Source organism: Canis aureus, chromosome 11, assembly GCF_053574225.1.
Source record: "Canis aureus isolate CA01 chromosome 11, VMU_Caureus_v.1.0, whole genome shotgun sequence".
NCBI lineage: Eukaryota > Metazoa > Chordata > Mammalia > Carnivora > Canidae > Canis > Canis aureus.
The window spans coordinates 70,785,052-70,811,608 of record NC_135621.1 but is presented as its reverse complement, the minus strand read 5'-3'; the positions used below and the strand labels follow the sequence as shown (position 1 = coordinate 70,811,608).

At 42.5% G+C, this 26,557-nt stretch overlaps 1 protein-coding gene across 2 annotated transcripts in view; it reads right to left on the bottom strand.

Annotated features, from left to right (window-relative positions):
- ANTXR1 (ANTXR cell adhesion molecule 1) overlaps positions 1–26,557 on the bottom strand; it is a 197,460-nt gene that overhangs the window by 145,100 nt on the left and 25,803 nt on the right. For both annotated transcript variants that reach the window (XM_077915704.1, XM_077915703.1), the window contains exon 3: positions 22,605–22,676. In XM_077915704.1, the coding sequence (XP_077771830.1) occupies positions 22,605–22,676 (72 nt within the window). The remainder of the gene's footprint in view (positions 1–22,604; positions 22,677–26,557) is intronic.

Here is a 26,557-nt window from a genome sequence, read left to right as displayed (position 1 = left end):
AGAGAGGCAGAGACCCAGGCAGAGGGAGATGCAGGCTCCATGCAGGGAGCCCGATGCGGGACCCGATCCCGGGACCCTGGGTTCACGCCCTGAGCCGAAGGCAGACGCTCCACCGCTGAGCCCCCCGGGCGCCCTCGAAGTTTTCATGCTACATTGGCAATGAGTCCTAAAATCCAGCTGCTCCTGCAGGAGGACGTGACAACTCAGGCAACTTTATACCACGATGCAAACAGCCCCGGCGAGCCAGCAAGAGGCGAGGACCCAGAAGCCCGGGCAAGGCCACCACGAGGACCGACGGGGGTCGGGGCAGGGGCTGGAGGGAACCGTGCCACCCGCACCGATGTGTCGGAGGAAACCGAGTGGTCAGCTCTGAAAACCAGAGCTGGGGCCGGGCACGCTTTCCAGGACGGCCGGCAGGGTTTCCTGTGGGCGGGCCTGTGTTTTCTTACTCGGTTGCTCGGGGTGGAGGCAGGAAGAGGAAGTGGGTCCTGGCACTGGGAGAGGCCCCGCTGGTGCTGGGAGATGCCGACGGTCTGGGGACCCAAGAGAATCTTGGTGGCCCGCTCCCTCTGGGACCTAAGATGTCACATGCACGTGCCTCCTTTTAAAGAGCTCCACAGCTCGCCCCCAAAGACAGTTAATTTCTGAAAAACATCAACCTTATTCATGACCCGTGAGCCTATGGAAGCGTTTACCTTTCTATCATGGGGGCGGGTGGGGGGCTCTGTAGTGACGGGGTGAGGAGGGGAAGCTGCTCGAGTAAGAAGCACCCACCATTTCCTGGGCTACCACTGCGCACAAGGCCCTGCTCCGGGAGCTCGGATTTGGGGTCAGGACGGCCGAGGCGTGCACGACTGCCCTCAGGCCAGGAGAGAAGTGTGGGTTCAGAGACACTAAGCAGGAGAGCAGAGACCTGAGCTCGGCCGAGCTGACTCTACTGTGCGCAGCAGCCCCCCTTCGGGTCAGCGCTGGGGGAGCGGGAGGCTTCCGGAACAACCGGTTCATGAGGGCCGGGGCTCACGGCTCACTCCGTCTGAACGCTCCCCTTGTGCCCTGTTAGCAACAGCCACCTATGACGGATCCACCCGGACCTCACGAGAGCTCTTGGAGGGAGTGTCTGTTTCACAGACAAGGAAACTGAGTCACAGAGTGGCTAAGGGACCCGCCCAAAGCCCCCCAACTATCTACTAAGTGGCAGTGGTTGAACTGGAACCCAGAGGCCCTGTTGCAATCACTGTGATAAACTGTTTCCCCTTGAATGAACGGGAAAAATTCGTGACTGTTTTATCCGAATAAACCCAAGGGTAACTGCTTGGGGGGGAGGGGGAGTCCAGCACAAGGTTAACCTTCCATTAAAGCTGATGTAATGGGGGGGGGGCGCCTGGGTGGCTCAGCCGATTAAGCGTCCACCTTCGGCTCAGGGTGTCACCCCAGGGTCCTTGGATCGAGCCCCCAAATCCGGCTCCCTGCTCAGCCCCTCTGTGCCCCTGCCCCGACTACTCGTTTTCTCTCTCTCTCTTTAATAAGTAAAATCTTAAAAAAAAAACAAAAAACAAAAAACAAACCAAATGATGTAATGGGGTGGCTGGACCGCCAAGTTGTTGGACGTTTTCAAAGACAAACCGGGAGGGTTTCGCGTGAGCCCGTCCCCGGCCGGGGCTGCTGATGCTTCTCAAGCACAGTGTTTCAGACCCAGTAGCTCAGGCTTTGGGACCGTCCTGACTGTGGCCTCCTTTTCCTGCCCGCGCCTCGACACCAGGTCTCGTGCCCAGCTGCCCATCAGGAACGGGAAGGCTTCCCGGAGCCTCCGCCTTCACTGTCCCCTCTCCCTCCGCTCCCCCCATAATCTGTCATCAAGTCCCCTAGGTCTACCCTAGGCCGCCCGGGAAGCCGGCGACTCCTCTCTCTCGCCCGCCAAGGCCGCGCCCCGAGCCATCACCCCACCACCAGCTCCTGCTCGGGCCACTGAGGCAGTCGCTCGCTATCTCTGGACTGTCCTGTCGCCCTCCTTCCATTCATCCTCCACGTGGCTGTCACAACGTTCCCAAAATACAGACCGAGACACACGCCCTTCACTCTCCCGCTCCGCAGCCCCCGACAGCAGTTGGCTACACCCCGTATACATCTGAAACCCTTGCCAGCCTTCCAGCGTCGACACGGGGTGGCTCGTCTGCCTCCCTGCCCGGCCTCACCTGTGCCACTCCGCCCCACTGTCATCACTGGAGCCCCGCGGGTCCCCCCAAGCAGCGTTCTCCAACAGGCCCCTCACACCTGCCATCCCTGCCCCCGGGGCCTGGGGCTATCATTGCCCAGCTCTTCACCCGGGGCTAACTCTCACCCGGCCTTCCATCCCAACTAAATGCCAACTGGTTCAAGTAGCCTTACTTGACTTCCCCTAGTCGGACTAACCCCCTCAGTTAGACTTTCTCGCGCCCAACAAGTTGAGCTTCAGAGCACGTAGGACATTCTGTAACTCCTAACATTTGACCACGTGATGATTTGTTTGTCCATCCCCCGCACCCGATCTAGGCTCTAAACTCCACGAGGGCTGGGCCGTGTCTGTTTGGGCCCGCGCTATGTCTTCTGTGCCTACTACGCTACTTGGACTAGAACAAACAGTCAATCAATATTGACCGAAGGAGTTAATCATCCTAAGAAGAAGTCAGTCTTGGGGGCAGGGATGAGCTTCGCTTGGCCCCTTGGAGGGAGGCCTGCCAGAGGCCGACCTGACAATCGATCCTCGATCTGTGCCCATGTGGTGGTTAGAAACCATTCTGTGTGTTGTGCTTCTTTATATTACCCCCAACAACATTTCGATAAACCCTATCAGAAGGCACGGTTTAATCTTCACTCTGTTGTTTGGTGACAAGAAAGGGTATACATATCTGTGCCTCCGAAGAGGAGGGATAGAGACGAAAGCGGTGTCCCTCCCCGCCGCCACCCCTGGGAAGGGAGAGGCTGGCATTATCAGTCCCTTGCCAGAGGGTGGCATTGCCCTGTGCATCAGCAGTTTCGAGAGGGTAATGACAGTGGCACGGTAGCAAGAGGCAGAGGCTGGAGAGGGAGGTCGGGATAGGGAAATGGGGGTCTGTTCCTGAGCACACGGGGGTGGCCCGGCAAACACTTTGGAATAGCTGGGCGCACTAAGGACGAGGGGGCTAATTTCCAACAATTAGGTGAGAAGAGACTGGGCGTTAAAAGTAAATGTAAAGAAGAAAAGCAAATGTGGCCTTATCTTTGCAAAGTTGGGACGTTTTGGCAGCACTGAAATTGGAATATCGTGTTGAGACTGAAGCTGAAAAGAAAAAAAGAGGGTTAAAAGAAGGCATATTGGGGGTGTGGTAAAGGTTCCTTGGCTTCCCTGTATTTTTTCTCTGCCAAATACAGTCTGGGAACGGGGGTGTTTTCTCTAAGCCTATTTCCTTTTCTTTACAACTATTTTCTTGAGTTTTCTATTTTCTTGGTACCAGAACAAGCAAAGGCTGTTTTTTTGGAAAATGTATTTCTGCTTGATATTTTGTGCCTGGCAACATAGGAACTCGCTATTCCCAAGCAGTGTTCACAACCCTCTCCATATAGCACCCTTCTTCGTCAAAAGATCAAATGACTTACGGCCCCACCTCCCTACTCCCTGTCCCTTCTCTAAGCACCCACAACATCTAAGCAAACAAAACAGATGGTTTCATGGGAATGGTGGGTCTTTTTTAATTCTGGGACAACAGAACTATTAATAAAGGCCTTTTTTTTAATGGTCTCTTAGAAACGGAAGAAAACCAGGAGAAAGATCTTTTAAAGGGGGGGGGTGATAAGAACCTCTCTGAGGACTTGGTTATTACCAAATGAAATGTTATAATCCTGGGAAATGAGAGAGGCAGGGAATCCTACAAGGACGCTGCTATTAAAGAACCTCCTGTTTTCCTTGGTGGTTTCACATGTCTGCCAGTGTTCCTACGTAGAAGTGAAGGGTTTTCAGGCCACAGGTCTTGTGTTTCTTGTACAATCCCTGTGAGACTTAGTGGTGGGCATAGAGTAGATAGTTTGTTGTTGAATTAATGATTCCAGCTTGGATGCATGCGTGCATCCACCCATTCATCTCCACAGCTGCTTACTAAGCAAGCACCGTGCCCCCAGCACTGCCCTGGTTTGTAGGGGTAGGGGGTGGGAGAACCGGTCACAGGGTCTGCTGGACTTTCGGTGGCCCTGGGAAATTTCCTACACTTCACGAAGATTACTTCCTGGGATTCTGGTTGTGATGTGACATTTTGATGATACTTGCTGATGAAAACATTAAAGGATGAACACACATAAGCATGTCAGGAAGCACTTCATTGGACAAGCTTTCCTCCTAAGTATCCTACTGATGTTTCTACTGCGAAATCCTCCTTGGGGTTGTGCAATGTCTACCACATTTTCAGCCTATAAAACAATCTCCACCGCCGCGGCCACCCCGGAATAACCCAACATCAGCTCTACATTGTCGACTTCTTGCCTCTTAGTAAAAGAGCTTCCAATTCTGTGGAATTGGTCTTTTCTCAAATGTCCGGCAGTTGGTGGCCTTGGAGCTTCAACTTATATTGTAAACACACATCACTACTTGTTCCCACTAATGCTGCATTTAGTACATTTCCAGATGGCCTTATGACTCCAGATGCTGACTACCAAAAACATGGGTGAACAGAACCAAAGATCATAGATTAATTAATCAAAGACACTTCACTGCTACGTTTGGACTCTTGATGTTTTACAACCAACTTTAATTATTTGTTTATGGCGTATATAAATCACAGCCTCTTCGGGACTTCTACTTAAGGATAGGCCAAAATGATTGACGATACTGACATGCATGCTGAACCAAAGATCCTTTCCTATATATATTTTTTTAGTGAGCTGTAATTTATAATAGAGCAATATGTACAGATACTCCTTTCCTTTATATTGCTGAATATCTTTCCATTACATTGTTTACAATATTTCTTCATTATCTTTTAACATCTGTAGGATCTGTAGTAACATCCTGTCTATAGCGGTTGCTCTGTGGATTACAGTATCCATCCTTATTTTAACACATTATGCCGCTTCTCAGAAAATGAAAGAAAGCTTTAATAGTCTATTCCATCTGACTCTTCCTTTATGCTATTGCTGTTATATATTCTTTTATATACTTAATAAATTCCAAAATGCAAGTATTATATTGGTCTTAAACAATGACCTTTTCACAAAGTTAAGATAATATTTATCATTTCTATTATTTCTCCTTCCTTTTTTGAAGATCTAGTTTACATCTGGTACCATTTTCCTTTAGCCTGAAGAATTCCATGAGCAGTTGTTTTTTTATAGTGCAGGTTTGCTGGGGATGACTTTCTCTGTTTGCTTTTTTTCCCTAAAAATATCTTGATTTTTAACTGCAATTTTAAGCATATTTTCTTTGGATATAGAATTCTAAGTTGTCTTTATTTCCTTTCATCTTTTTAAAGAAATCAATCTCTTGTCTTCTGAGTTGTTTGTCTTTTTTTCTGATGACAAGTTAAGTGATTTTCAATGTTGCTCCTCTCTTTGTAATACGTCTTTTCCCTTCTCCCTCTTTTTATTTAAAAAAATTATTTTTAAGATTTTATTTATTTATTCATGAGAGACAGAGAGAGAAAGGCAGAGACATAGGCAGAGGGAGAGGCAGGCTCCAGGCAGGGAGCCCAATGTGGGACTCGATCTTGAGACCGTGGATCATGCCCTGAGCCAGGGGCGGGTGCTCAACCGCTGAGCCACCCAGGTGTCACCCTCCCTATTTTTAAAGATTATCTCTGTATTCTGGTTTTCAAAACTTCATCTACTTTGCACTTAGATGACGTTTTTCTTTGTATTTGTCCTGTCTGGAGTTCTTGGAGCATTTTGGATTTGTCTGCAGAATGCTGCACTCAGTATTCCAATTATACATATATTAGACCACTTGCTATTATCCCACAAATCAGAAGGGCTGGTTCGTCACCCCGCTCTCCCACCCTAATCATTTTTCTGTCTTTTTCAGTTTAGATAATTTCCATTAACTTGTTTTTAAGTTCCTCAATCCCTTTTCTATAAATACTCTATTTCAGTTCCATAGTTTTCACTTGGTTCTTTAGTTTTCTTTTCTTTTTTTTCTTTCTGATAGCCTGTGTCTCCATTATACTCACCTTTTCCTGTAAATCCTTTTACATGTTTACAATAGTTGCCTTAAGTCCTGGTCTAGGAATCCCAACCATTGAATGATCTGGTTTGCTTTCATTACTGTGTTTTTTCTTGATTATGGGTCACATTTCCCTGCTTTTCCCCCATGTCTCATTATCTTTTCATTTGTGTTTCAGCATTGTATATTTAAAAAAAAAAAGAAAAAAGCAGTGGAAACTTAGGTACAATATGGACTTGCTTTGCTCATTCACTGCAGAGTGTACGCCTTTTATCTTTGGGAGCTGGGGGCAGGGTGGGCACTGATTATTTAGATTCCTCCTTGAGTTAGGCTGAGCTTGGGCTGGGCCACAGCTTTAATTAGACTATGTTCCCTGTTATTAGCCTAATTCTCAGACTTCTGCTCTGCCCTGCCTTTGTGGTCTTTTCAGCCTTTGAGTTGGGAGGGAGGTGGGTGCAGCTTCAGTCATTTGTGCTTCACCATTGGATTCAACCCTCGTAGAACTCCAGAATCCAAGCACCAAGGATCCATAGATTTTTTTTTTACTTTTCAGCAACTGTTACATTGCTACTTTCTTGGGGAAAAAATGCAGAGGTGCAGGTGAGGGAGAGAATTGTCTGACAGAGATCTCCTTTTCACTTGGGGCTCCTTCAGGTAATCCATCCCTCTGGCACACATTGTTGACTGAGGTTCAACTGACCCTTCCTCATCCCTGAAAAGTCTCTGTCCACGGCTATGCTGCTTTTGCTCATACCCAGACCATATCCATCACCAAGAATGGAAGTTTCTGTAGATCTCTGCTCAGCTATGAAGGGCTTGCTTCTCTCTAATTCAGTTCATCAGTGCTTCCTGTGTATTAGACCCATGGAAGCATATGAATTTTATTTTGTTGGGACTTTTCTGCTTGACCATGGAAATGAAGGTTTTTCACATTCCTTTACATCCTAACCAGAAGCAGAAATACTATAAAGCCTTTTTCTAAATATTTGTGTCTACACATTTGTTTCAAGTCAGGAAGAAAAATACTAGAGGCTGATTACCAGCATATAAATATACTCCAGTATCTCTCTCATCTTAAAAAAATAAATCCTCTGTGACCCCACATCTCCCTCTAGCTATTGACCAATTTGTTTGCATTTCTCTTCACAATGCAACTTCTTCAAAGAGTACTTGTATACCCACTTCCCTGTCTCTCCTGGTGGAGACTTTCTTCAAATGTACAGTGACCTTTGGCTGTTCATAGTGAATGAGCGAGACAGAAAGACTTGTTGGAAGCTTTGTGTGCACAGTGGGGCATGCCAACTGGCGGATGACCAGCTTTTGTCAACAAGCACAGTGGGGGACCTTCAAATATCAGTGTACGTATATTCCCCCGACCCCTAACCCAAGATATTTATTTCTACAGAAAAGGAATTTTCCAACTCTTTCCTTAGGTGTTACTCTGGAATTGACAAGGGGGAGGGCTGGAAGCAGCCACATTTGTTATGCAGATGTCTCCCATGCCTGGTGTCTGACTGTGAAACCATCCTTGTCTAATTTTGCCAGAGAATACTTCTCTTCTCTGGTGGAACTGGAGGAGTAATTCTTAGATGTAATGGAGGTAGGTGGTTCTGAAGGTTGAACTGCATCTCAGATAAATTCTTTAAAAATTTATTTTATTTTATTTTTTGTGTTTATTTAAATTCAAGTTAGTTAACATGTAATGTATTATTAATTTTGGGGTAGAATTTAGTGATTCATCAGCTGCATGTAACACGCAGGGCTTGTTACAGCAAGTGCCCTCCTAAATGCCATCGCCCATTACCCCATCCTCAGATAATTCTTAAACGCTTCACCCTGTTAGCCCTTCCTTGCCTTCTGCAGTATCTGACAGTTCTAGGTTTTGATCTTTCCAGGGTTTTTCTAGGCTACAGGCTTGTTTCTCTTCAGCATCTCCTTCTGCAGGATTATATTTGACTTTTCTCCACACTGCTTTTATCATTTCTCACTCCTCTGTCTTCTTTCCATCATCACATATAGTGTTCTTATGGCTTAAACATTTCTTAGTTTCCTCAAGGATGGCTTTGTGTTTTTGTTTCACATTCTCCTGGTTTTGGGTGTTTTCTGACAGAAAGGGTAAAAAAATGTCTTTACCTCTTATTTTAAAATTGGAAATCTTCACCTTCTAACTTATTCTGCTCTGACTTTTGCCTCTACACCTCTGCTGGTCACTAGTCATCTCCACGTTGCCAAACCAATAATCAGTTCTCTGGCTTCATCTTACTCAACCTTTTAGACCATCAGACACAGCCTCTTCCTCAAGTTAAAATGCTTTCTTTTCTTGATTTCCATTATGGCGTGCACTCTCCATCTCCCCATCAGTTGTTCTTTCTCAGATTTTAGGGCAGACTCCCTTCTCGAACTCTAAAGACGGGAGTATCCCAGAACTCCCTCAAACTGACCATTCCCACTGTCTCAACCCCCACACTGTTTTACAAGTCATTCTTCCCATTACTTTGGTGCTAATCAAGGGAGCATGGCCTTTGGAAGAAGATGACTGGGGATTAAATCTTAATTCTCCCACTTCCTAGAGATGTCAACTTTAGATTTCTCAGATGTAAAAATGAAGGTGTGGGAACTATAAGGTCTACCAGCTTCCTTCCAGCTCAGAATGCTGCATCTGATTTTATGTAGGGACCAAATAGGGAGCAGAAACAGAGTCTGGGCATCTGCTGGGCACTGGGAAGGCCACAACTGGCAGATAGGAGTAGTCCACAATGTGGCACAGGGTCAAGTGCAGACCAGTAACTGAAATTCACTGAGAGGAGCCCATCAGGGAATTTCCAAGGGTTGAAGCCTAAGCTGGCATAAAGGATGGGTGTGATGGTTTAATCACAAGGCAACATGATGAATTTGTCCAAACAAGCTCCTCTTTACACAACTCTGTTTTGGTTGGTTACTCATCCATGCAGTGGTTTTCCCCGTGCAGTTTCCTATGGTACCACTTCACTTTTGAAACAAATTTCCCATCACTAACCTTTTTCCCCCAATTAAGCCACACTCTGCAGGAGATGGGAGTGGTGGAAAATGGGTTCTGTATTCAGGGTTTCCCAAATACATAGTTTTCTCTTATGAGAATCTTCTGTTCCATGTTCCTCTTAGTTCAATGGGGACTAGGTATCTCTGGGTGCCGGAGGTCTCTAAAATAGTGAGGCGGATATAGTTGAGTCCAGTGCTACCAACCACAATGAGTGTCTGCAGGGGCACAGGATAGAATGGCACCCTGCCACGTCCTGTGTGGCGGAGACTGTGGAGCCCAGAATCACCTTCTTGGATGGAAGATAAAAGCGGACAGTCCTAGAGGGGATGATAGGCAAGCATCTTCTGTTTGGTCAGATCACATTTCTTTAGTATAAGCTGGTGGAAATTACATTTTTCTACAAAGATAAGACTTTCCTGTCACACTTTGGAGCAATATGGGGCTGGTGGTGGGAACAGGAGTATACTGCGTTCATACCAGATACTCCGATCCACAAGTCCTATGTGGGCACGATCTGTTTGAAAAGATGAGCTGGATCATACAAGCTGTTGAGAGGCAATGAGAACTCTTATAAATCACTAGTGGGAATGAAAATTGGTGCAGCCCCTTTGGAGAATAATGAAATCGTGCCTCGTGAAGTTACACAGTCACATACTATAAGACCTAGCAATTCACTCCCTAGTTGTATATCAGAGAGAAATTCTAGTTTTGATCCCCAGGTCAGTGTGAGAATGTTGACTGCAACTTGGTTTATAACAGCATGACGTTAGCAACAAACAAACTGCCCATGAATAAGAGAACAGGTAAGTACCTGATGGTACATTATTACAATATGGAATGATGCAATAGAAAAGCATACATTAGTTATGATGAACCAAGCACAGCTACATGTATCTTCACAGAAAAGTCTCAAAAACAAAAACAAACAGCAAAGTCTCAAAAACATGTTAAGTGTAAAAAGCATATTTGAGAAAAATACATACAATATGACTATTTATTAAAAGGTATAATCTGGAAAAGTATAATATATTGCTCATGGGTATACAAAAATATTTAGCATCTGTTAAAATGAAAACCCCAAATTCAGGATGGTGATTATTTCTGGTGAGGAAAAAGAAGAAGGGTGTACACTGAGGTGTCAATCCCTGTAGTATTTTGTTCCATAAGCTCAGTGGCAGATAATGAGTCCATTATCCTTGTTTTTCGTATACTCCTGTTACATTTGAAATATTTAATAATTTTAAAAATGTGGAGGATGAATAGCAACGAGGTGAACCTACAGTTCATGAGGAGGCCTCCAGAGCTGCTCAAGAGCAGCACTAAATCTTAGGCTGGGCCCTGGAGGCCCAGGGACCACGCGGTGACGGGCTGGCGACGTTGCAGAGCTGCCTATGCTGACCGATAGTGGTTTGCCATTGCCTGGCCACTGAACGTCAGTTGGCTTTGGCTGTTTTGCTTCAGGTCTAAGTACCCTACCATTCTTGGGTTCTCTGACCACTTCTGTGATTTGTCCTGCTGGCTTTCTCCCAACAAGAAGGTCCCTGCATGCTGCTCTGTCAGTTTTTACTCTTTGTATGTGCTGGCCACATGCGGCCCAGTGGGCGAGGAAGAGGAGCAACGTTCCCTGAGCATCTGCCCTGTGCCAGGGCCTCTGCTGGGCGCTTTCCATTCATTAAGTACGAAAGCCACACAGCAACACCACGCGGGGGGCGTCATTACCTTCACTGCACAGTTGAGAAAACTGATTCAGAGAAGCGCAGTAACACGCTGTGCTGGTGGAGGCCGGGCTGGAACCCAAACTGATCCCACTACAAGGTCTATATGGTCACTACCAAATCTGTGGTGTCTAGACTGGGTGTGGGGATAATGTACTGTACACCAAGACACAGGAGACACACACACACACGTATTTTTTTCAGAGCGTAGGTTATACTCCATAATTTGAGAAGGAACTCAACGTGATTTTTTATATAGAATCAAACAATCAAATTGGTATATTATTAAATAGAATACAAATGCACAGACATTTTTATGATGAAGGGATTTTGAGGGAATGTCTTGCTTTTGATGAGCAATTCAAACTCCACCCAAAGACCCCCGGGTATACTTCTGCTTTCTTCTCCTAATAGGTGTGCCCCCAGAGGAAGAGCAGAGAAGTACTGGACCACGCTACTCTCACAAGTGGGTCTGCTCCCAGAATGGCGGAATTGCTTCAAGGTGGGTTCCTTTTACCATCACAGAGGCTCAGTATGAGGAGGCCTTCAACAAACTTCCTCTAGAGACATAGCCTGTGCACTTCTGTGGGGAAGACGTCTCGCAAGAACCATTAAACAGAGGGAAAACTAACTTTCTCTGGCCTCATGCTGAGGCAGTACTTTCTATCTGTATCCCTCCATATAGGGACAGACTGGCCAAATGTTAAAGACTTCGGAGAAGGACGTGAGCCATGGAGAGCTGGGGACTCTCTGAATTCCTGAATTACCGCATGCCTGGCATTATTAATCCTCCCAACAGTTCTGTGAGGTAGAGACTATCATTCTTTTCATTTTATAGACAAAGAAACAGGCAGAAAGAGGCAAGAAAATTTCCCACAGACCCAGACCCCAGCATATTCTCTCTCAGTCAACAGGACAAGAGAATAAATACGTGCCTCCCACCATTTCTCTTACTTTTGTCATCAAATCTTCTTGTACCTAAATAAACAATACCTACATATGGAACAAATTCAGGTTCTTTTAAGCACCATATATCTGAAGATTCATCTTCTCTCTTGTTATTTTTAAATTTAGAAAAGGTTTTTAGAACTATGTCTCTTGGTAATGATAGCCTGTAATCATTCTGCTCCAGGAATCAAGCGATGTGTTCAAAATATGTCATTTTCCCCTGTGACACTAATGGCAAAACCACATTCTCAACCAAACCAAAAGATGACTGAGAGGGATGGAGAAGTGTGGTCTCTTGGTTTCCACTCAGCAGTTTGAGCCAAGCATTCTTGGCTTTCACTCCAACTCCTTAAGCAATAGGCAAGATACTTAACCTCTTAACCCCATCTGTGAAATGCTGATGCTACCTCTTTACCTCTTTGTGAGGAGTGTTTCCAAGCTGAAGTTGTTAAAAGGTCCTAAAGATAAAATGTGTAGAGGGCATATGCTTTCAGAGAAGTGTTTTCTGGAAGAAGTCTGAGGGTCTGGGGTGCTGAATTGTGGATGCTAGGATTTGTTTTTAACTAAATACTGTATGTAATTGTAAAATCGTAGGAAACCCTATAGGATAGTGATTAAGAGTGTGGACATTGGGGACATCATGCCTGGGTTCAAATCCAAATTCTTGCACTTTTACAGCAGAGTGGCCTTGTGCCTGCTTTGAATCAGTATCCCCCATGTATATAATACATATAATAGATAAGCCTCAGGACAACCTTTCAAGGCAGGTATTACTAATCTTCTCTTATTATAGTTGAGAAAAGTATTCTAGGTTATTGGTACATTATAAGCCATTAATAAAAGATTGTATATAGACACAAAAGTATGAATACTTATGCAATGCCACATGTACATGGCGGTTGCTTCCATTTAAGTATTCCATAGATAAGAAACAAAGGACAGCAGCATGAGTATAGATGCAGTAAGTGGGGTAGATTATGTAATACATGGGAGAAAAATCACTAGATTTAAAATTTTTAATTTTGCGAGTTAAAAAAAAATTCTACCATCAGTGATAACTTGTATGAACATGTGCAAATAATTCAATCTCTCTGAGAATAATATTCCTCAGCAGTAAAATGAGGCCAGTGAGAGGACTGGGTAAGATAATAATTCTTTGACCCACGGTTGTCTGTTATGCTTTTTTTTTTTTTTTTTAATTTGCAAAGTTTAGAAATAAGGCAAGATTTCCAGGTGAAAACAGTGACATGAGTTCACATCTTTTAACTTCCCATTGTTTTCTCTCCATAATGCTATAGAAACAGCGAAACTAATATAATACAGGAAAAATTTTTTCCTTGCTGGAAAGTAGGTAAGAGTGCCATACATATGTCAGACACTTGGGGTAATTCCTACAAGAAGTAGAACTGCTGAGATCAGGCTGAGGAAGAACCTAGCAGTCTGGAATTTCAGGATATAAGGAGAAAAGTTCGTGGTTGGTGGTGGGTTCACTTTTTAACACAGTGATCCAACACCCACACCTAACCATCTTCTTTGGGTTTCAAGTTCCTCCTTACTTTGGACACACTACTACGTCTGTCCACACGAAAATTATACTACATCTAAATTTTCCCATAGTTGTTAGCCTGCGATCTTCACATTTTCAACCAAGATTTTTTTTGCGATCCCTGACCGAACTCACTCCAAATCCCAGTACTGAAAAACTTAGTTGTTCCTCTTTTGAGTCACTATGCTGAAGAAAATCTCAGAAGTTGGGAAGAAGAGGACCAGTTTGAGAAATCTGAGAAAATTTCCCATTTGAAGCAAACTCATATAAAAAAAAACAGGGAGCACATAAAGCAATTGTAATTTATATTCATGATGAAGATATTCCATCTCTAACACAATTGCATGGTGCTACCTATATACACAAAAGGAAAAATTTAGGATCAGAAAAATATTCATAGCATTGAAAGGGATTATCTGTCAGTTAAAAAAGCAATGGCACTGAAAACAATAAATGAAAAATGAAAGAAATTAAAGAAAGCATAAATAAATGAAAAGACAGCCTGTGTTCATGAATCAGAAGACTTAAAATTGTTAAGATGTCAATACTACCCAAAGTGATCTACAGATTCAATGTAATCCCTATCAAAATCCCAATGGCTTTTTTTTTTTTCAGAAATAGAAAAACTTATCCTAACACTTATATGGAATCTCAAGGGACTTCAAATAGCCAATACACTCTTGAAAAAGTACTAAAGTTGAAAGATTCACACTTCCTAGTTTCAAAACTTATTACAAAGCCACGTTAATCAAAACAGAGTGGTACTAAGGTAAGGGTAGATGTATTGAGGGCCTAGAAAGAAAACTTTGCATATATAGTCAAGCAATTTTCAAGAAGGGTGCTAACCATTTAATGGGAATATGACAATCTTTTCAACAGGTGAGCAGGGAAAACTGGATATCCATCTGCAGTAGAAGGAAGTTGGATCCTACTTAAAACCATATACAAAAATTAACTCCAAGTGGAGTGAGAACCTAATTGTGAGAGCTGAAGCTAGAAAACGCTTAGAAAAATCACAGAGGGAAAGCTTCATGATATTGATTTGGCAATGATTTGTTGGGAGATGACACCAAAAGCGTGGGCAACAAATAACAAAATGGATAAATTGGACTAATAAAAATGAAGACCTTTGTCCATAAAAGGACACTATTAACAGAGGGAAAAGGTAACTACAAAATGGGAGATAATATTGGGTAATAAGGATTACTACTCAGAATATATAAAGAACTCTTAGGGATCCCTGGGTGGCGCAGCAGGTTAGCTCCTGCCTTTGGCCCAGGGCGCGATCCTGGAGACCCGGGATCGAATCCCACATCAGGCTCCCGGTGCATGGAGCCTGCTTCTCCCTCTGCCTGTGTCTCTGCCTCTCTCTCTCTCTCTCTCTCTCTCTCTGTCTCTCTGTTACTATCATAAATAAATAAAAATTAAAAAAAAAAAAAAAAAAGAACTCTTAGAACTTAACAACTACAATAAAAAACACCTAATTTAAAAATGGGCAAATGACTTGGATAGATGTTTCTCCAAAAAAGACACACAAACATGCCAATAAGCACATGAAAAGATGCTCAATATCACTAACCATTAGGGAAATACAAATCAAAACCACAGTGAGTTACCATTTCACATCCATTAGAATGACTGTTATTTAAAAAAAAAAAAAAACCCACAAAACAAAACCAGAAAATAACAAGTGTCAGCAAGGATGTGGAGAAATTGGAACCCTTGTACGTTACTGGTAGCAATGTAAAATGGTGCAGCCACTGTGGAAAACAGTATGGCATTTCCTCAAAAACTTAAACATAGAATTACCATATTATCCAGCAATTCCACTTCTAGGTATGTGCCCCAAAGAACTGAAAGCAGAGACTTCAACATTTACATGCCAATGTTCATAGCAGCATTATTCACAACAGCCAGAGGATGGAAATAACCCAAATGTCCATTAATAGATGATTAGATAAACAAATTGTGGTATATTCATACAAGAGAATATTACTCTGTCTTAAAGGAATGAAAGTCTGTCATATGTACAACACGGATGGACCATGAAAATATGCTAAGTGAAATAAGCCAGATACAGAACAAATATTATATAATTCCTTTAGATGAGGTACCTAGAGTAAAAAATCCATAGAAATAGGAAGTAGAATAGAGGTTACCATGGGCTGGGGGCAGTTTCAGTTTGGGATAATGAAAAAGTTCTGGAGATGGGTAGTAGTATGATGGGTGCACAAGGTGAAGCCATTGAATTGTATGCTTAAAAATGGTTAAAATGATAAATTTTATAGTTTGTACATTTTACTCCAATAAAAAAAATTTCAAGGGAGGTTGCAAACAATATGTTGAATACAAACAAAATAATTAAATATTGGTGAATTACAGTACAAGAGTGAAACATTCTCAAAGAAAAATGATAAAGACTAAAGCATAAGAATAAGAGCTTAGAACATAAAAAAGAGTTTGGAATAGATTTAAGAATCCAAAGGACAAAAGAAAAGTAATAATAAAAGAAATAAGAGTAAAATATTTCTTAGGGTGAAGCTATTTGTTATCAGATGGAAAGGCTCAAATGCTATATAAAGTATTATACAAAACCATGAAAGAATCCACACCTAGATATATTCTTTTGACTTATTTTTTTTAATTCAAGGTATAAGGAAATATTTTTTACAGGTATCCAGAAGGAGAGAACAGGCTACTCACAAAGGAGAAATGTACTAAATTGTCATTTTTCTGTATGCAATAAAGAATAAAAGATATGCAAATTGGCATTGTGTCATTGCCAGTAAATTTAAGGGAAAAGACAGGGTATAAGAACTTTAATTCAATTAAAATATTTGCCTGAAGATGAGTAACAACAATTTTCAAATAAGTTTGGCCTTACAAATTTTAATACTCACATACCTTTCAGGAAAATTTTACCTGGAAAACAACTTGGCCAACTAAGAAATTAAAAAATAAATAAAATAAAAATTTCAAGTACTGGAAAGGAAATATGTATGTGTATGTATGTATGTGTGTGTATTTATGAGACATAATGCAAATAATTTTTAAGAAATTCATCAAGGAGAATAAATGACATTACTTAATTCTTGCCATTATAAAAACAAGCAAAGTTCATTGGAAACTTTTGCTAGAATAAAAATGAAATTATACTTTTTCAAATTATATTTTTCAAATCATTGGTGGAAAATTAAAATATCAAAGAAGGGTAAAAGATAAATGGGTAGACACAGATATAGCAGGAAAATATTTTTAGAAATTTAAGTTTATAATTTTTTTGACAAAGATCTTAAAAAGCATGAAAGGAAACAGAAAGGTTATTTTATATTCATTAGAAATATAGTCCATAATGAAAACCCATGGGACTACACAATATGGCATAAATTATAAAGCAGTGTGTTAGAGATTCATTATAAAACAGTTACGGTGGCAAGTTTAAAATATACCTCACTGTCTTCACAGATCAAGTAAGAAAAAATATAAGATATTTGAGAAATTTAAACAATGTATTTCTTATACAAAACTCTTTACTCATCAAAGTGTACCTATTGTCTAATATACATGGATGAAAAATACAATTTAATCACATACTAGTCCACCAACAAAAATTAATAAATTTTAAAAATAGAAATTATATAAACCAATAATTTGGAAAATATAATAGAAAAACACTCATTGATAATGAAAGGAAAACTTAGAAATAACCAGGAAAAAACTTAATAAACACTGTATGAGACCAATTTGAAGAAAACAAAACCTTAATAAGAGACATAAGTGAAGGGATATATCCCTTAGATAAGAAAATATATACAAAAAAAAAAAAGAAAATATATACAGTAAAACTGCAATGCCATTTTGCTAAGGTGATTCTGTACTTTCCATACAATTCAGGTGACAATCCCAAGAGTATTGTGGTACTTTAAACAAATTATTTAAAATGATCATGGTAGGAAAAAAAACTACTAAAAACCAGGGGCAATTTTCACTTAAGATCAGAAGCAAAGAAGGACTGGTCTTCCAGATGCTAAGACTAATAAAAATAGTGCGGCCCTCGCTAGGAACAAAGAAATGCAGTCTATCAGAATAGAAAACACAGCAATGGATCCAAGTCTATGGAAGAGTCTAATTTTTCAGATTGGTAGTAAATGATTATTCACCAAATGATGTTAGAAAAACTTACTAATCACTTGGAGAAAAAGAATAGATCTTGGCTCTATACCTTATATCAGACTAATTTCCAGAAGTAATAATCTACATGTAAAAAAAAATGTATCAAAAATACTGTAAGTAAAAGTAGTCATAAAAAGGGCAATAACAGCCCAAACATAATTATAAATCCTGATGCTAAATTTCTGAATTAAATGCAGAAAATAGAGTTCAACTCTACATTAAAATAATAATGTATGATGACCAAATGTAACCAGAAATGCAAGAATGATCCAATATTAAAAAATCTTTTTAATGCATTTCACTGTGTTAGTAGGTCAAAGAAAAAAAATACGATCATCTTAATAGGTGCCAAAAATGCATTTGATTAAATTTAATATCTATTCCTGATTTCTTTTAAAGGATGAGTTGGACTTCCTTGACATGATCTCATTCCCAAATGATGAAACATCTGAAGTATTTAAAGTAAGATCAGGAAAAAGACTATCCAGGGAGTATTTAAGGAATCATATACAGTAGTTAACACTAAAATAATGTATCCTAATAGTACTTAAATTAACATTAGATTTTTTATTATGCTGATGAAGAAACCTGAAAAATGTGTTACAATTTGTCAACTGTTTTGCAAACTGATGAAGCTAAGAAATCTTGGAAGAGTGATATGATATAATGCAAAACACATGAGTTGGACCAAAACCAGAATCCAGAATCAGACTACTAATTCTGCCATTTTTGTTATTTGACCATAGCATTTGACCGTCAAATAGCAAAAGTTATCTAAACTCAGATTCTTAGTGCCCTTATCTGTATAATGGAAGGAACAGCAGGTAAGATGGAGTAAGTTTGCTACTGGCTATCACTCCTGGTGATTATTAGAAAAACTCTGGACAAAACAAACACATAAGGATTTTGAAAAGTAAGCAAAGCAGATGAATTGGGAAGGGTAGTAAAAATCTGGAGAGGTAACCCAGAAAAGGCTAGATTCTATACTTCTCCCCGTCTTTTCTTTCATGGCTTTGACCTGAGGATGAGTCTCAGTCACGTGGTACTGGCCTGGGAAATCACCACATCTTGGGGCCCTGGGAAAGGGGCCCCTGTAGTTCAAAGAATGTGGAGAGAATCCCCACTCTTACTTCTCTTTGATTACGCCTGCCTTTGCCCCACAAGTGACCTTGACAGAGAACTGCACAAGGCAACACAGTGGCCAAACCCCAAGCAAAACACCATTTTTCTTGCTAGAGGACTTGCAAAGGGTGGCACCAGTGGGAAACATGGTGTGTGGAGAAACCTGCAGGAGAGAGAGCTGGAGAAGGGGGTCCCAGTAACTGTGTGATTGAAGCTGTCTGTGTAAGTCCCGGCTTCATCTCTGAGCTGCACGTGTGTAGGACAGGCTCGAAGCAGCTTAGCAAAGATGTTGAAAACTGAACTGAAATAAAAACCACCATCCACAGAAGAGACAGAACTTGTGGTTTGAACCTCGTGCACACAGAGAAGAAAGGCTTCTATTCTCCAGAGGATTTGAAGGTGACTTAAGAGTCTGAACAAATGAATATTAAAAATTTCTAGAATATATTCTAAAATTACTCGACATACAAAGCACCTGGAAAACGTGACCCATTCTCATGAGAGAAGGCAATGAAGATGCCAATGCTGAGCTTACAGAATGGTCAGACAAAGCATTTAAAGCATATAAATATGCTTTATGTATTTATTTTATAGTATTTATAATTACATTTAATTATATTCTATGATATAGTTAATCCCATAATTTATTTCATATGTAATCTCATATATTTAATATTATATAAAATATATTTAATTATGTCATATCTTATAAACTTATATATATTATACATTTAAATATGTATATATGTATTTCATAACTATACTCCATGAGATGAAGGTAAATACACTTAAAATAAATGAAAATATAGATGATCTCAGCAGAGGAATAAAAATTTTAAAAAGAACAAAATAGATATTTTAGTCCTGAAAGTCACAGTATCTGCAAAAAAAATTCAGTGGATGAGTTCAATGGCAGGATGGGGATGGCGGAGGAAGGAGTCAGTGAACATGAAGATAGATCAATAGGAATGATCTAATCCAAAAAAAGGAAAGAGGAAAAATTGGAAAAGAATTGAACAGACCTTCAGGCACATGTGGAATCATATCAAAAGGTCTAATATCTTTGTCATTGGAATCCCAGAAGGAGAGGAGAAAATGACTGGTACAGAAAAAATAGTTTAAGAGAGGGCTGCCAATTCCTCAAATTTGGTAAAAGACAAATTTATAGATTCGAGAAACTCAGCAAAGCCAAAATAAGATAAACTCAAAGAAAACCATCCCTCGACAGATCCTAGCCAACCTGCTGAGAGCTAAAGATCTTGAAAGCAGGTAGTGAAAAATGGCATATTCCATATTAAACAATGAGACCCCGTAGGAAATTGAAGTTATAATGGTTATATGGGGACACGTGAGAAATGATATGTAAGGTTTTTAACAAATAAAAGACACAAACGGTAGGTATTCTTCTTCTCCTTCCTCTTTTTTAAAAGATTTTCTTTATTTATTCTTGAGAGAGGCAGAGACACAGAGGGAGAAGCAGGTTCCCTGCAGGGAGCCCAGTGCAGGACTCGATCCGGGACCCCAGGATCATGCCCTGCGCCGAAGGCAGATGCTCAACCACTGAGCCCCCCCAGGCGTCCCTGTAGATATTATTATTCTGATTGTAGTTTCTTTACTACATCTCAACACACCATATTTATTTTCTGTTCTATTTTTTCAAGCTTCCCGTGGTTTCCTTTATGTGGGTTTGATTCCAAAAGCTGGATGCAAATATCCCTTTGATAGTATTTCTTTTGGTTTACCCACAATCTTTTGGTCTTGTTGAAATGAGAGTTCCCTATGGATTCATGACCTGTTTTTGAATGTGTTTTTCAACTTAAGGCGGTGTCCTCACTTATTACATCTGTACAGTAATGCATCTTTTCCTATCTCCTAGGGATATTGGGACGATCAAATGAGATATGGGAAAAAAAAAACAAGAATTCTTGTGACCAACTAAAACACTGGGAGTCCTACCTTTCAGAAATAGTATCAACCTGGAAGCTGTCAAAGCCTAATTCTTTTAGCCAATCTCATGAGAAAGCGTTCAGCAGAGGGAAGGCTTGTCCACATTTCTCTCTAGGCTGATAAGGTTGGGGATGGGTCAGTAAACCACTCATGCTTTGCCGGCCGACCCAGAGGTTAGGCCAAGAGTCACCACGTGAAACCCATACAGCCTTTAGCAAGGCATTTTGGGCTGTCTGAAGCATACTTAGCCCTTACGTATTAAATGCTGCTTCCAGCAAAGTCCAGATTCTAACCTCGCTTCTCCCTGGTAGGGGAACTAGGAGGAGTGAAGTCAAGACATCCAACATCAGATTCAAAGTAGGATTCAGATGACTAATTTGAACAGCGTAACCAAAACGAGTCTGAAAGCCTAGGCCTTTGAACAGTGTTTATAACTCCGTGACCCCCTCTGCCCTCCCCACTTCCCAGAGGCCGGGAGCAGTAGCACACAAAATACCCACGAGGGATGTGAGACCTAGGTCTCGGGGCCAAACTCAAGCACGCGCCAGCGGAGTCCGCAGGAAGCAACACCAGGCAGCCTGGGCTGTAGGAGGATGTGAAGAATGGGAGAGAGGGTTTTGTCTGAACGGGAGGCACCTCTGCATGAAGGATGTCATGCAAAGACAGAGGGAGAGTAGGAGTCTCGCAGAGAGACCCTAAGCCAGAGACACTTTCTCAGAGCTTCTTAAAATCCTTGGCCAGTATTGAAGGAAACTCTCTTGAGTTTCTTGGGCTTTCTGACTCTCCGTGTAAAGTGGAAAGGCCCTGGAGCCTGCAGCCCCTGTGGGTTTGCACTCTACCCTTAGGAACACCATGCGGCCTCAGCGTCTCCTTCTGCTAGTAGGAAATAAGAAACCCCTATTTTTAAAATGAGGTTTCTGTGCATCTCAACAGCGTGCATGAATAACAGGCCCTGCTGAAGGAGAAGCAGAACTTGGAGACTTCTGCGTGGTACCGAGTACTCTTGTAGTTACACACGGACCACAGAAGACGTGGAGAAACACGGGGACGGGCTCAGCTCTGCTGTTTGGTGCAAAATCCAGAGCACCTTCCTCCTTGCTATTGGTCCTCTCTAGCAGAAGACTATAGAATAACGTCCCCCAGTCCTCCCTATGCTTGCTCTTCCTCCTTTCCTCTTCCCTACGCGTCCATCCACAAGACTGCCAACGTCCCATGTGTGTCCCGCACCCCGCCCCCGGTGTTTCTCTCATGTCATCAGAGCCCTTTAAAAAAAAGTGCACGAAGTGTCCTTAACTCAGGAAAACTGTTACCTCCACTCCCAATACACCATCCTAACTCTGAACAAATGGCATGTCTCTATTTCTGCTAGTTTTCACGGGTAAGTGGTAAAATCCAAAATAATACTTTTGTTAAGCTAGGTCTCAGTAATCCTTTTCATGTCAACAACATTTTTCCACACCTGATTCAAATTTCCTTTTATTCCATGGTCCTGTCCACGGAAGGACAGGCTGTCCTGTCCTGGCTCCTAAACACCATATTATCCCTCCCTTTCTATTCCCTGCCTCCGTATAATTATGTATGGTAATATTACAAGTTCCTACTTCTCTCACACCATGCTTATTGTATCTCTGAAACCTTACCCCACAAAATAAATCTAATGTAAATAAGAGAAAATATAATCCCCCAGGAATTGTTCTGGCTCACACTTTGCTCCAAGGTAGCACACTGAGTTGCCAATCAAAGTAAGATTTATACCTCAAGGTGATTGAGTCATTTGCGGAATTTCACAACATCAGGAAATCCTATCAGTCATCACGGAGTAAAGTAGCCGATGGGTCAATGGGCAACGTGCAAGGCTTAGGTGAGGAGAGAACCGCAAGATTTAGGACATCGGGGCCGGTCTTGGGGCCCAAATATCAGCACTACTCAAGGGAACGTGGGCCTGCTAACGACAGGGAAGGGGAGCGTCCTTACCGGTCTTCGGTCAGCTTCATGAGGGTAGTTCCTCGTGTAGAGAAGACAATAAAGGACATTCTTAGCTGTGGGCTGGAAAGGAAAAGAAGTCCTATTAGGGCAGGTGGACTCTGGATGCCATTTCCCTCCAGTCGTCCTCCCGTCTCCCCTTCGGCGTCCCGGCTGCGGGAGATGGAGACCTCCAGGCCGAAGGGCCTCCGCAGCTGGTGCCCCGAGTCCTCAGCAGCAGCGACTGGAGGCTGTGGACAAGGGGGGGCCGCGCCGCCTTCGCCAGGGCAGAGCACGGGTGGGAGAGCGAAAATGCATCCCTGCCTGCGCTCCGCCCCAAGAGGTGTGTCCCTAGAAGCGGCCTGGTCTGCATGGCGCTTATAAAAGGGGGGCCCCGATAGATAAAATGTCCCCCTGACCCCTGAGTGGACCCCGACAGGGGAGCAGCTGAGCTGACGGCGGCCGGATGCCATTGGCCATTAAGATCATACTAGAAACTGCCTTTGCTCTGAAAGCGGCATCTCTTCTAGACGGTCCACTTCTCCTTGCTTTCCCAGGGAGGTCATCCTGTAAGGAGAGAACGTGCTGCTGGGCCGCAGAACATCCACCCGCCCGGCGGTCACGCTTACAGTACTCGTGAACCCGGAGGCGGGTGTGGATAGAGCGCTCGGGAGCGCCGTCCACGAAAACCCCACACTGTGGAAGACAGAACCACCCTCAGCTGGGGACCAAACGTGCTCCTCTGTCTTCAAGACGGACTAGCAGAAATAACAAACACAACGCAAACATTTAAAAAAAAGAAAGAAAAGACGGACTATCAGAGTGTAGTGGGTTCGCCAGTAGACCGCTGTCCATCAGGGGCTCTTTGTGGGGCCAGCCGGTTCCTCTGTCACAACGTGAACCTGTGTCTTTGCCATCCCTGATCTGGCCCCCGTAGCTTAGAGTTCCCACTTCCTCCGATGTTTCTCAAACCTGCCCCCCTTTTCTATTTCTTAGCTTAGGACCTTGCCCTCAGCGATCAGACCGCTGCAACTGTTCCCTAGCTGGGGATCTTGCTGGCCATCTTCCTTCGCTCCAATTCATTCTTCCCACTGCTTCCAGAACCGTTTTCCCAAAATGTAAATCAGACCTGTCACTCACCTGCTATAAAATCTCCAACGGCTTCTGCTGCCTCTAGGATCAAGTCTACACTCATTTCCTTATGTCTGATGCATCTTTGGAAATGCTTATCACGGCGCTTACTACTTGCCAAGAGCCCAAGCAGTAGGTGGTGAATTGAATGTTGGTCTCCTGAAACAGACCTGGGCTCTCTGGCCAGGACACCATTCTGTCCCTTACCACTCACTGCTGCTAATTAGCAAAACACCATGTCCTAAACGATAATAATGCCCATCGTAATTACCACAGTAATATAACAGTGGTCAACCTTATCAAGTGCTTACTACAGGCCAGGCACTGCTGTGAGTGATTGGCGTGTAGTAGCTCATGAAATTTGTAACAGCTTTATGAGGTCAGTACTATTATTATTTCTATCTTCCATGAAAGGAAATTGAGACCCTGAAGGATCAAGTAATTTCCCCAAGGTCACAGAGTGAGAGAATAGTGGATCTGGGGCTTAAAACCAAGCTCTGATTCTGGAACTTGGGCTCTTAAGCACCATATTATCCTGCTTCTTTTGTATATAGTTCAGCTCTGGAAAAAAATGAATCAGGTGAAAAAAGGGGCACGTAGGGCTCTAAGAGGCAATTGGTATATTCCGTATAGGAGTCTTGACAAGAGATCTAATTAGGGGGTTTTCAGCACATTGATGCGAGCGGAATTGTTCTAAGATAGTGTCAGCAGTGAGAAGGGAAGGGTGCCCCATCTAGAACCAACGCCAACATTTAAAGACCTGGCTCTGGTCAGCGGGTCTCCTCCAGAAGCCAGTGGAGAAGCGAATTTCAAGGAGCGAGAACTCTCCCTCAAGTGAAGCTCCTGTATCCAGCAGAGTAAGCACTGCGAGACACTCACTGTCTTTGTCCTCCTTAGGGCATCACTTAAGGGGCTTTGGTGAGAGCCAGCAGGTCGGGGGTGGGATGGAAGCCATCTGGTATGTATTCCTTGACGGTCAAGGAATGAATGATAAAAGTAAGGCTATGGAGACCTTGAATCTTTAAAGATATTTGAGTAAGAAACCAGTAAGAAATAGTTATCTATAGTATCTACAGAGTATCTATATATAGAGTATATAGAGAGAGTATATACTATATATCTATAGTATCTCCCGACATAATCAGGAGATTCATCATTTACTATTTGGGGCTTTTTTTTTTTAAGACACGGGGCAGGAGAGATTTGTTTATGTCTATCGATGTGGAAATAGAGCCAGAGGAAAGGTAGAGACAAAGTACAAGAGAGAAAGAGACCTGGAGGAGATTGGAGACAATGGGATAAAATGGACTAAAATGGAGGGGTCACCTTCAAAGGGAGGATATTTGAATCTCAGAGACACTGGGAAGGACACATATGCACCTTTTTAAGTAGGACTGGAACTTGAGGACTTCATTTTTCTGCTATTCCCAGGGTCCTTGGTGAAATAGGAGGTGAAATTCTTTGCCAAAAGTGATGGGTGAGAGGTGTGGGTTGGGGTCTTGAAGGAAACAGTGAAGAGTTAACATCATTGTTAGAAAATTGGGAGGGGGTCAGAATAAAGACAAATAAAAGAACTTGAAATTTCCAGGATCCCACTAAAATTGGAAATGGTAATATTTGTACTGGCATCAGCCACTGTTATTAAGTGAATAGCCCCCCTGCAGTGTCCCCTGCCTAGACTATTTTTTTAGACTATTTATTTAAATGACTAAATAAAAATAATCGATTCCTTTTCAAAATTTGTCCATTTACTCATAAATATTGATTGAGCACGTGCTACGTGTCAGATGCTACTACAGGCACCTGGGCTGCAGCGGGCAAAATACAGTTTTGCATGACAGTGACGTGATGTCTTGGTGCCACACTTTCAGGGGGTCCGGAGCCAAGAAGGGCCAGAGGAGACCACCAGAGGAAAGTGCCTCGTGGTCTGCTTTATGCCATGTCAACTTCTGTACTTCTCAGTTTCATCAGTAAAATGAAAGGATTAGGTTAAGCCCCCTCAACCCCTACTTCTCAGTGTCTTTAATACTCAGATAATGAGGCATCTGGAATTGCTGAATGAACTGGGAAAGAGAAGTGCTGAGTGGCCACTCTAAGCCAGGTGTGGGGTGCGGGGTGAGTTGGTTTGCACAAGCCTGGTCTTCTAAATTTTCTCGTGCAAACCAGGGTTCAACCAAGGCAAGTCAATTGCTACGGTTGCACAATGGAGCTTGGCTTCAAATCCACACCTGCCTAACCTCAAAGCCTTTCCCAGTAGACTCTTCACAAAGAACAGAAGGCCAGAGGAGCAAATAGAGACATAGCAGATACTGTCAAGTGTCCAGAGGCAGGTTTGTTCAGCAATCAAAAGGGCAGAATGGATATAATGGACGAGAGTATAGGAAAGGACACGCTGGCTCAATGACAAAGAGACTTTTCTGGAAACTGGAATTATCTGACTATTGGACCATTTGCCTCCAAAGACAGCAGTTCTCACTAGAGCTATTCAAGTTGAGGGTAGCGAACACCTCTTAGGATAGCTTGGGAAGTTGGTGGTTTGAATTCTAAGCTTCTACAATTCTCTCAAATACTTTGCTTTTAATATGACCCGTGTATTTGCTTCTTACTTCCTTTCCCCCTCTCTCCTCTCAGCATCTGCTTTTCCCATTCATTTGGGTTTAGATGCTTCCTGCTTGCAGCTTCCAATATTTGGCATCACAGAGAGGTCACCTCCTAACCCTTTCCCTCCAATCAGGCAGCCAGGAAAGAGACCAGGAACTGAATTCGTAGGGAACGCATTTGTCATTACATTGGTAATGGGGACAACCTGTCGTCTTCTTCTTCTTCTTCTTCTT